The sequence below is a fragment of the Dreissena polymorpha genome, chromosome 5 (assembly GCF_020536995.1).
Source record: "Dreissena polymorpha isolate Duluth1 chromosome 5, UMN_Dpol_1.0, whole genome shotgun sequence".
Lineage (NCBI taxonomy): Eukaryota > Metazoa > Mollusca > Bivalvia > Myida > Dreissenidae > Dreissena > Dreissena polymorpha.
The window spans coordinates 58,697,034-58,709,118 of record NC_068359.1 but is presented as its reverse complement, the minus strand read 5'-3'; the positions used below and the strand labels follow the sequence as shown (position 1 = coordinate 58,709,118).

At 35.5% G+C, this 12,085-nt stretch overlaps 1 protein-coding gene across 1 annotated transcript; it reads left to right on the top strand.

Moving 5' to 3' along the window:
- The first annotated feature begins 2,163 nt into the window (after positions 1-2,163).
- Positions 2,164-10,062, top strand: LOC127831848 (uncharacterized). Its single transcript, XM_052356930.1, has 8 exons — positions 2,164-2,351; positions 2,850-2,897; positions 3,780-3,842; positions 4,727-4,809; positions 5,189-5,258; positions 5,810-5,878; positions 6,122-6,219; positions 9,702-10,062. The coding sequence occupies exons 1-8, from the start codon at positions 2,234-2,236 to the stop codon at positions 9,759-9,761; spliced, it is 609 nt and encodes a 202-aa protein (XP_052212890.1). The 5' UTR covers positions 2,164-2,233; the 3' UTR covers positions 9,762-10,062.
- The last annotated feature ends 2,023 nt before the right edge of the window (positions 10,063-12,085 follow it).

The following is a 12,085-nucleotide window of genomic DNA, read 5'->3' as shown; positions in this document are numbered from 1 at the left end:
AATCACCGCTTACTGTATGTGTGTATTATTAAGAGGAAATACTTTTTCAATGAAATGGTTCAAAATGTGAAAAACTTGCAGATACTTTAATAATGTATAAAAGCGTTTACATACTTAAGTCCACTTGCTGTCGGATGTCAGGGCTATTTGATGCCTTAATTTACAAATGTGTAAAGCTGATATCATTTATCAATACACGATCATTGGAATGCTTCGCCCCTCCACGTAAAGCGTGACAATACAATAAGGCTCGATTGGTCATTGTCAACAGGGGTACTACTTACATGTAACCCGGGTATTCTTAAGTATACTTACATGTACCCCGGGTACGGTAAATATACTTAGGCGTACCCGGTCGATGTTAGACTGTACCCGAGTTATATTCCCGCTAAAAATCCGATGTCGTAAAAAGCGCTACCGATAACCGTAAAACGATATTGTTTATCGTTAACAAACTTCTCTTTTGAAAAAAAATACAAGAACATAGTTTTTGAGTATAAGTTTCGATTATATAGAGGCTATTTAACAGAAAATTAACATAAATGTGAACATAATTAAATAAAAAATATAGCCGACAACTACAAATTAAGCGTTAAAATTCCCGGGTACATTTTAGTATGTTTACCGTACCCGGGGTACATGTAAGTATTCTAAGAGTACCCGGGATACATGTACATAGTACCCGAGCCGACAATGACCAATCGAGCTACACTAAGCTGCTCGATTATTACATACTCATGTACAAATAAACTAGCGCAATGGTTCTTAAATAACTAATAATATTCCCCTATGATCAGTGGTTAAATTAAATTAAAGTGTTGGATTAAGAATTTCACACGATTAAAATTTAAAGTTCAATCTATGCGTTCATAGAGGACTCAAATGAGGAAAAGATCTATCCAAGCCACTATGTAATAGTCAGCCTATTGTTCCATATTAACGTGCATGTGTGTACACATTGTACAAATCTACACACGTAAATCGCCCCATATTTCCTAATTGAATAGTTACTCATTGCGATATTGCAGACAGAGGATCGTGAACATCGTGAGTATCGGAGGTCGTGGAAAACATGTAGACAGAGTGTCGTGGAAATCGTGTAGACAGAGGTTCGTGCAAAACATGAATTTTGTAAATCACGATAACCTTCTGCCAGTGAAAAAAAAGCTTGTGAGGCCCGTTTTTAGACAATTAAATTACCAGAATGATTCAAATAGTATTTATTAACTCTATGTTGAATATAGGCTGAAAGTAGGACTGTCAGACTGTTTGCAGAAGTCACTGTTCGTCAGAGAGTGGTATTTCCATAACCTGTATTGTATGAAATTTCTCTGTATTCTCGCTGACAGCATGTCTGATAAAACAAGTATTACAAATGCAAACAAAAAAATCGAATATATAAGTTTTAAATTTGTGAACAATTAAATGCGAGTTTGTATATTGTCTTTTTTCATAAAGGTTTATAGTATGCACGATAATGTTTGCCTTCACAACACGCATGCACGTATTGTATTTGTGTGATTTTTTAACGCATGCGCACGGACAATGTTGATTTGCCAATAACACTCACGTGCGTCTCAGATCAGATATTAAAATGAAAACGAAAACATAGGATTGTTAATATATTTTGGTATCCTGAATGAATAGATCGGAAGTAGCCTGGTTCTTTGTGTTACCACGTGTTGCCCTTTCTCTCTTCCTTTCGTCAAAGCCGTTAGCATTTACTTTATAGAAGCAAATTTCATTTTTGTCCAATATTAAACAGTTATAAAAAAGACTGCATTTTCTTAACATTTCCGCACCCCTATTCCGTCTCATTGTCACCGTTATTTCACAGTGAAAGTCTACCTGGTTTTGTTTTGTGCATGCATAAAATCAATGGAAGTTTCGTCCATGCGATTAAAGGCAAACTTCTGCCACATATTTCAAGCGATTGCTTTATTCGATGCTCGTTTTCCCATAACTATTTTCGATCCGATTAAGCGTCCTTACGATATTAGGGTTATCATTACAAATATTCTGCTCGAGCAAACTTCACTGATAAATGACTCGTTTCTATTTGTTGTGTATTCAAACCAAATGTATGCTGTCAGCGTTTTGATTTTAAAACCTAGAGACGGTAGACGGGCCTCAAATAGTGATCGGCAAGTATTTAAAACGTGACGTTTCTAGTTTTTTCAGATGCTGTTCAACTTGCCTACCTGACAACATAATCAAGTACTGCTTTGTTACCATGGAAATGATTAAGTTTGGGGCTACAGTTTTGCTATTTGTCTGCGTGACTGGTAATGTTGATGCTCTTCTGAGGAATCGACATGTTGTCAAAAGGGGTGCTGTCCCTCCATCACCAAGTAAGTAAAGCCTTATATTTCCTTTTTTCTAAACCACTTGTTTGCTTTCATTTTCCGACCGACCGTGCCTTTTTGAGCCGACCAAATTTTTAATTTTTTTAATACTATGTTTTCAATGTTAGCAACGCTCGAACATATTTGCTAAATTGCGTGTTGAATTTTGAATTATTGATTCGCTACCTTTGATAAGATTCGAAAAATTACTTTTTAACAAAAAAAGTTTCATAAGCTGAACCAAAAGTCGTGCGTTTTCCAGTGTTTGATAATTATTACATTATAACAAAGAGTTGCTTTATACGTCAAAAATAACATGTATTGTTACTTTCAAAATTCCAAATTTCGCGCTTAATTGTTCGAACTGACTTTTGCTTTCTGTGTTCTCTTTTGGTGATAAAAAAAAAAAACTGTTCTGAAAAGTTCAAATTGATGCCAAATAAGAGATTTCCATATGTTTCATTCACTTTTAAAAAATAGCAATGGTATTTTTTGTTGGAACAGCGCCACATACCGATGTCACAAGCACATGGCCTTACGGATTTATGGAATGTAAGTCACATATTTGTCTTCCTTGGAATGGTCAAGCGGCGTCGAATATCAAATAAACCCGTGTTTTGTTTTCAATCGAAAGTTGTATACAAATAATGAGTATATTTTTATGCTGTTCTTGAACAGCCAGCCTCACTTGCTTATAAATAATAAGCAGTTTCTTTATCGATCCACCAAATGAACCCTTTACCACTTACATTCCTATTTTGGCGCATTTTTAGTCGCTTAGAAAGGTAAATTAAAGACCTTTATTTTATGCTTTCCGGTGGTTTAAAGGGAAATTTCCGTGAAATAAAACTGATTTCACGGTTTTAAATAGTGAACAAAAACAGTGAAAAATATCGATAATTTTAACTGTTTTACTGTGAAATGACATTTTTTACTTAATGAGGTTATTATTCCAGCAAAATTTTCCAATTTAACTCTTTAACAAGTTTAATAAACGGTGAAAAAAAGCATAAAATGAAAAGAATTTGGATTCGATGCAATGTCTATTTCAACTCACTTGTGATCAAAGAAAAAAAAATATATATATATATAATATTAATTACTCGTGAAAACATTATTCTCTTTGATCACTCGAGAATTAAAATCGATATTTAACCGAATCCAACAAATATTCTCCATTTCTTACTGGATTTTAATTTTAAAGTTTTCATGTCCAACCCTTGAATACTGATTTGCAGCAAACAGCATTAAATCTCAACAGACTGCGCGTTACTCGCATGCTGTTTTTATTTTATGCTGTTTGCACAAAGCCATTTTTACTTTGCTTCTTGGGAAAGGGTGAACACATTGGATGCCTGATAAATAATAAATATTGTAAATTGCACCTGTATTGATTCATGGCAGACTACTCATCCTTAAAACGTTATATTGCAGTTGTCTCCCTGTGGGCCAAATGTCGCGAATTGGAGCTCGTAACGAGCACCGATGCTAGCGAAGGTAAGTAGAGGTCTAATTTTCCACGGTGTTGTGAAAAAGACTTCAAGTGATTCGCTGTTTAATTGTGGGCACTTTAAAAATTTGAAAAAATTCTCTTTTATCGACTTAGACCCATGTTTTATGACACTAACTTTATACAAAACTTTTATTCTGTTTAATACACTGTCATTATTTTCAAACGTTTTCAACCGAGATAAAAATTTCTGCTTTCATAAATCGTTTAACCGCTCGTTCAATATCACGACGTATAAAGACCACGTTTTAATTATATCATTTTCAAATGCAGAACGAGATTTTATTTTCTGATATAAAGCATAGGCATTTGCGTGAATTTATTAAACTTTGGTGTTTAATACTTAACCAATGTTTGAAATTTAATTCTGTGAAATCTTAGCATAATTTTACAAAAACAATTTTTTAGCGAGACAAATCTTGACTCATATCTGATACTGGAAATATTAATTGATCAATTTAAGGAACTAAACAAATGCGTACATCTTTTGTCTTGAAGCTGAGCAAAACTGAACATTTTCTTCGACAACTTGAATTTAGATACCATAGATTTAGGGTTCTTTATTGATTCAAACCGGGCTGTAAAGTTCAGTTGTGAGATCGCTCTACTACATAAGATGGTCGCGTGTTTTGATTCCCAGACCTGCTGTATTACGAGTTTGTTCATTCCTCCTACGTTCCAAATCAATTAATGCAGTTTTAAGATTGGCATAATTATGTGCACTTGTTCGTTGCCAACTACGCAGTAGTAGGTTACCTGACCGACGTACGGTGCTGAAATGTCCAATACGAACACTCGACTTTAACTGGCATATGTTGCTGTGCATACAATCGGATAATAAACTCGCATCAACAGTTATTTTCCATGACAGCCACAGGTGGAGCAAATTGGTCGGACATGGGAACGATAGGACTTGTTTGCACCGATCTGTTCGTTGCGATGAAAGACATGAAGGTACATGCATTAACATTGGTAAAACTGGTAATCAACGCTTCAGTTAAAAAACAATAGTCGTACTCGTACTATAGTATATTGGTTAATTTCAATGGTATTTCTATTGCGTGTTGATGTAACGAAAATATTTAATAATAATTATCAAAATAAAACCTTTCCTGCACTTATTAAGTATTTTTAAGTCATTCGATTGTTTTAATATACATTGATACAGAAACTTGCTAAATAGATTGAGCCGCTTCATTATTATATGGATCTTATGCGATATGAAGCTACAATGCCCGTCAATGAGACCAATTATTATTGCAAAACACCTGACTGGGTACCTCAAGGTCGAGTACAACACTTTTATAATTGATTTCACAATACCATTTTGCAGACGGACCTTAAACCAGAGGCAGAGGGGACCGTCATGGCAGAGTTTAATGATATTTTCCCACTTTTTCAGTGTAAGGCATATTCCAGTATAGAAAACAGTTCTCGTTTCCGAAATTTCCCTATGTGAATAATTTAGCTTTACAACTTTAATGTAGCACAGTTTTAGATATGCCTATTTATACCGATTATACATGTGATTTAAACCGCTGTGATTCAATAACATTAAACGTGTAGAAAAACTAAAACAAAGTTGTTATTTTTAAATTTTAAAAGTGTTTAGACATTATTTTTATCATTCTCATACTTGATTGTTCCCTACCGGAGGGGAATTATGGTTTGCGCTCTGTGTCCGTGATTCAGTCAGTCAGTCTTTCACAGTTTTCTGGATCCTGCGATAACTTATTTTTTAAGTTCTTCATATTTTTTTCATGAAACTTGAAACGTGGATAGATGGCAATATGGAGATTATGCACGTCATTTCATTGTGTTCCTACGTCAAAACTTATGGTTGTTATGTCAATAAATACATAAAACAAAAAAATGAACCGACAATGCTGGAATTTCACCGGTAGGGGACAATAGTGCTTGGCAATATCTTGTTGTATATTGGTAATACTTTCAGGTACAAATCTTCAGATTTATCGTGAAGAAACCATGGCTGTCCTAAAACACGACGCTGACGCAATCAACGGTACGTTTTGTAATATATGCATAATATTAAACATTAGTGTTTAAGTATTTTTCTACAAACCCAAACTTGCCCCACGTTGTGTACTTTCATAAATGTAATTCATAATTAGGAAATATATTTAGCAAACATACACAATCCAGCTCGTGAATTTTTTAGCGGGTATTTACTGATATAACAGAAAATTATCATATGCATTCGTTGCTTTATTTTTCATATACTTACATGAAAGGTCTTATTTGACAGATGATCCATTTCTTTCAATGACTGCCCGCCTAGCTGAAATGTGCGACTCTGTATTCAAGGCGTACGCTGATCAGAAAAAGGGAAATCGACCCCAGAAAGTAAGTTTTTATTCATCAAGCAAACGTTTTATCAGCTACAAGGAGCATTGCCCAGGTTTTGCTCTTAAAGTGCAAGGATTCATCATGACTGGTGCAGCGCCTCATTCGCTACTATCCTCATTCCGCCTCACTTCTCTAACAAACTAGCATAGCCAACCCATTTTTTGTGTATTTATATCGTACAATAAAACATTAAAGCCCCGCCTGTGTCGGATAAGTTGGAAGAATTTATTATCATCACATAATTTTTGCTCGAATTTGCAAAGAAAATACAATGTACATTGGCTTAAGTGTCCGAGCAAAGTAATGTTTTTCATTAAGCTAATTTTGAATAGAAAGTTTTAACGTTATATTTCCCCTACTGAAATTACTTTAATGGATTTCGTTCAAAGGAGTTACATATATTTTCAATATTCAAACTTCATACGTTGATAACTTTTACCAGGACACCCATCACATCATCCCAGGATTGGATACACGAGGTCAAGGTCACTTACTTACAATATCAAAAGCGATTCAACTAAATGTATCGATGTGAAATTCATTTTAATTAAACCCTCATTGTTACATCGTATCCAGACCTATCTTTGGAATGCATATAGGGAACTAAAACGTCTATCTTGATATATTATGCAACGACATACATGTCCAGATCCAGCATGCGAATGTATGAGGTTTGTGGGTTTTAGGTTGCTTACAGTACATATTCAATTAAGCCGTTTACATGCAATAATCAAATTCCACGTGTTAAGAAATCGCACATAAGCTTAGTAAAGACATTTTAATTAATTACAAAACCCATTTACTTCTCCGTAGTATTTAACGGTAAAACAAAGGCAAACTTCTATATTACTTATAATGAACTTGTCAATAAGCACGATCTACGAATGTGCAATACTCCCATCACTTTACACAATCTCGAAAAATGAGCTTTGTATAAACAACTGTTGAATTATAACATGGGCAATATATCCAGGTGGTGTTTAAATTTAGGGCTAGATTTAGTAACTTTCAAGTTATTTCTTCTACATAGTCAGAATTTATTTCATTTTTGCGCCGCTCTCTTTATCATTTTGATCAATCTCTTGCAAGACGGTTACATTACATTCACCTCTGTGATGGGCTCAGAACGGACTACTTTTATGAAAGCGTCTCATTCATGTCATGATCATTCCAAGCGCTCATCATGGAGGTTACAGTATACTAAACAATCTCTTGCACGCCGGTTACATTACAATCACTGCATTAAAAGACCCATCTGATAACTTGATATATTATATAAGTCTTAACGCATTATTATAAAATTGATATGGTTTTTTAGCTCGACTATTATATATGAAATATATATAGTAGAGCTATCCTTCTCACCCCGTCGTCTGCGTCTGCGTGCAAATGTTAAAGTTTTCGTACTACCCCAAATATTGTCTTTGTCCCTTGACATATTGCTTTCATATTTTGCATTCTTGTTTACCAACATGACCCCAACCTATAAACAAGAGCAGACAACTCTATCAAGCATTTTGTGATAATTATGGCACCTTTTCCACTTAGAATATGCAGCAAATGTTCAAGTTTTCGTTCTACCCCATTTATTTTCGTTGTCCCTTGACATATGGCTTTTATATTTTGCATACTTGTTAACCAACATCACCCCAATCTATAAAAAAGAGCAGACAACTCTTAAGCATTTTGTCATAATTATTGCCCCTTTTACACTTAGATAATTGAACATTTTGCTTAAATTGCCATAACTTCTTTATTTATGATCACATTTTATTATTACTTTGACAAAACAACATTTGACAAAGCAACACTTACCTGAATACCACAATGGATTCCACCCAAACAATACCCCACGCCCCTACCAGAATCCCTCCCCCCCCCCCCCCAACCTCAGCCCCCACCCCCCAAAAAATAAAAAAATTAAACATCTAATAAATTACCCCACCCCACATTATACCCCCCTCTCACCCTCCCACCCCCCTTACCCCCACCCCCTCAATTTTTTTTATTTTAAACATCATCTTATAAATTACCACTCCCCACATTATACCCACCTCTCACTTCCCCCCCCCCTACCCCCCACCCCCACCCAAATATTTTTTTAACATATTATAAATTACCCCCCCCCCCACATTATACTCCCTCTCACCCCCCCCCCCCTACCGGCCCTACCCCCCCCCCCCCCCCCCCCAATTTTTTTAGCTTTTTTATTTTTAAAAGATCGTCTTATAAATTATTGAATATGAACATTTTCCCCATGATGGCTTATGTTATACTTTCAAACACTCGAATAGTCCTCTGACAGCCCTTGTTAAGGTCATGTAACCCCAAACCAGAACTCGTTGTTTTCAGGGTTACATGCAGTCAATTTGATACTAAGCACACATTATTCAGTGCATGCTGCCGAGGATTTGTCAAATACATTGCAAATGGTTGATGTTGGTATAATCTTAAAGCTATATTTGTTAGCAATAACGAAAAAAGCCATTTTTGTGCTCTACTTTTTGTGTTGATGGTTCCCGGCTTTGAAAGTAGGTCATACTATTTGAGCCCAAAACGGTTGTCTGCACTGCTGTCAAAATCGGTGTGCCTATTCTAAGGTCAATATTTTGAGTTAGCACACATAGAATTTAATAACATGCATTTTTAAAAAAGATTATGCATTTATCTTTCCAATGATGTATGATGATATAGTGGGTATGATAATGGTAAAAATTGATATCGAACTTCAACTATTTTATATGTAATATAGAAGGTAATTAATCGCGCATGCGTAACCTTAATGTTAACAAACCTACATACAAACATACGTCGAAGCAATGCCTAACGTCACTCAATAAAAATTATGTTCAATTGTTTACATTTGTGAAGTGCGTGGAATGATTCCATCTGCGTAAATGGGCAATAAAATAGTTCCAAAGAGTTGCATTAAAACTCGCAAGTTTTTGCACGATGTATCGTAAATTTAAAATTTCTATTTCATTATTTTACGCATCTGATCCTACAAAATCCAAATCAAATATACGTTGAATGCGTTTGTTTGGTTTATCCAGTTTCTGGGCAATATGGCATGCTGAGCCTTTCGCAGAGGTGTATGCGAAAGCACGGAACGACAAATCTGCGTGGAGATTGCATTTTAACATCGTTAAATAACTTCACAATGTGGCGTATATACGCACCGCATCCGCATGTACAATTGTATAAAACAACTTGATAAAATCATAAGTTCCTTCATTTGGTGAATACAACTTAATCATCGTGATACCTGACTGAAGTCCTTTAACAAGAATTGTTCTTTTCATACATATTACCAACATAAAAGTATATTTACATGACATTATAGCATGGGAACGAGGGCAAATATAATCGACCAAAACGTGCAAATGAACATGCATTATATTTACATGTTTAAACTCCTGTTTGTTTGTTGATAATGCTGCAGTCCCATGCTTATGATTCATCACATACATTTATTTCAGCGTTTTTGGTTGATCGACTGGTTTAAAAACGCAATGAATGCAGTCGGCCTTGGCCGTTAAATTCTCTATCCTGGACAGTGGGTAGTCACATCATTAGCGAAGCAGATCCTCTGTAAAGTGAACAGCAACGGCTCTTCTACGCCCTGTGGGAGTTAACAACAATTGTTATTATGTTTATACACTTTTTAACAGTTTCTATCGACATGTGTAACATATTATTTATTTTTTTGAACTTTGTTAACAGTTGTTACAGTTTCTATCCATATGTATTACAGACAGTAATTGTCTTTCTCTAAACAGTCGATAATTTCGATTGGTATTTGTCGAAAAGACCGCAAATAAATTTATTAAAAAAAAAGAATATCTTATGCCTTTTTATGCCCCCGCAGGAGGGCATATGGTGATCGCACTGCCCGTCTGTCCGTCACACTTTGCGTTTAGGTTTCGAAAAATGCTCATAACTTCTATGTCGCTTTAGATGTCACATTCACATTTGGTATGCATGTGTATATGGACAAGGCCTTTCCATACGCACACAAATTTTGACCCCTCACTATGACCTTGAACTTAGGGTCCGCGTAAAGGTTTCGAAAAAATGTGTTTATGTTTCGAAAAATGCTCATAACTTCTATCAAAGCTTTTATCTGGGGCATATGTCATCCTATGGAGATGGTTCGTGTTATCTTTGGGAACTGCTCTACACCCCCTGTACGTCGATAATCCAAACTGAGTAGGATAATTCAAACTGAAGAAACAAATGGCGACAGAAATAAAGACTTAATTTATTTATTTCTAAGAACACGGTTTATTTATGTTTACCTGTGACATGATAAACGTTTCTTTTTTATAAAATGGTATTTGCCGGATACAATGCGCTTATAAACCCATAACAATTAAAAACAATTACGTCAAAATAAAATTAATGTTTGAAAATCTTGAAAAAGTTAATGAAATTGTCGAAAGGTTAAGGCCAAAAACAATTGTAATCGAAGGTTTTTAATGTTTTAATGCTTGGACTTGAATGTTTTTAACTTTCATGTATGTATGTAAAGAAAAGTATTGGCGTAAATGCTCGAAAACGCAATATATTTATATTTGTTTGGGACAAAAATATACAAATTGGATAATGACCTAATAGTGTATGGATAATTCCAAACTAACATCAAGAAGTCGATGGATAATGACCAAACTGCCAGATGTGTTTATGTCAGTTTGGATTTATCCATAAAATTTAATACCCGTCCTGCAAACACATGATTTTAAAACAATAACACACTTTGGTTTTAAAAGGAAATTTGTTAAGGACATTCCTGATATAATTTGGCATCACTCTGTTACAGTTTTGTTCGCTCTATTGTCAATTAACGTATAAATGATTCAACACATGGGTCGCATTTCATGTAAATGAGCATTTTTCGAAGACAACATTATCGTTTTTTACTAGAAAACTATTAAATCATTGCAAAATTCAAAACGCCTGTGTGTGTCAGACATTCACTATCACATGTGTAGAAAAATTACGTCATTGTAGTTGCTAAAGTAGCAGGAATGATAAAATAGTCATCTATCTTTCAGTTTCCGTTTCGACCAACAGTTTTTCCTTCAGTTTGAATTATCCAACTGAGTTTGGATTATCGACGTACATGGGGTGCTCTAGGAAAAGCATCGAGCAACGAAATGCATCAAAGTAACTTTCGAAATAGCCAAAAGACGTGCGTTTAACTCGCTCCTTGAATACGTGGTTACTAACATGAGATTTTCTTCTTTAATATTCCATATTGAACATTTAATCCTAGAATGATATCAGACTTCCGAATAAAACATTAATGCTACTTTACGGACATACTTTGTAAGGGGTAAACAAGTATTTAAACGAATACCGGCGCGTGGTAATTCAGCCTCGTTCTGGGAAAACTGGACTTATAGCAAGTGTAAAAAGTATCGTGCAAGATCAACCTTTGCAATTCGCTCTGGCTACTAAGGGGTACACTTAACCACCTTTGCAATTCGCTCTGGCTTCTAAGGGGTACACTTAACCACCTTTGCAATTCGCTCTGGCTACTAAGGGGTACACTTAACCGCCTTTTGCAATTCGCTCTGGCTACTAAGGGGTACACTTAACCGCCTTTTGCAATTCGCTCTGGCTACTAAGGGGTACACTTAACCGCCTTTTGCAATTCGCTCTGGCTACTAAGGGGTACACTTAACCACCTTTGCAATTCGCTCTGGCTTCTAAGGGGTACACTTAACCACCTTTGCAATTCGCTCTGGCTACTAAGGGGTAAACTTAACCACCTTTGCAATTCGCTCTGGCTACTAAGGGGTAAACTTAACCACCTTTGCAATTCGCTCTGGCTACTAAGGGGTAAACTTAACCACCTTTG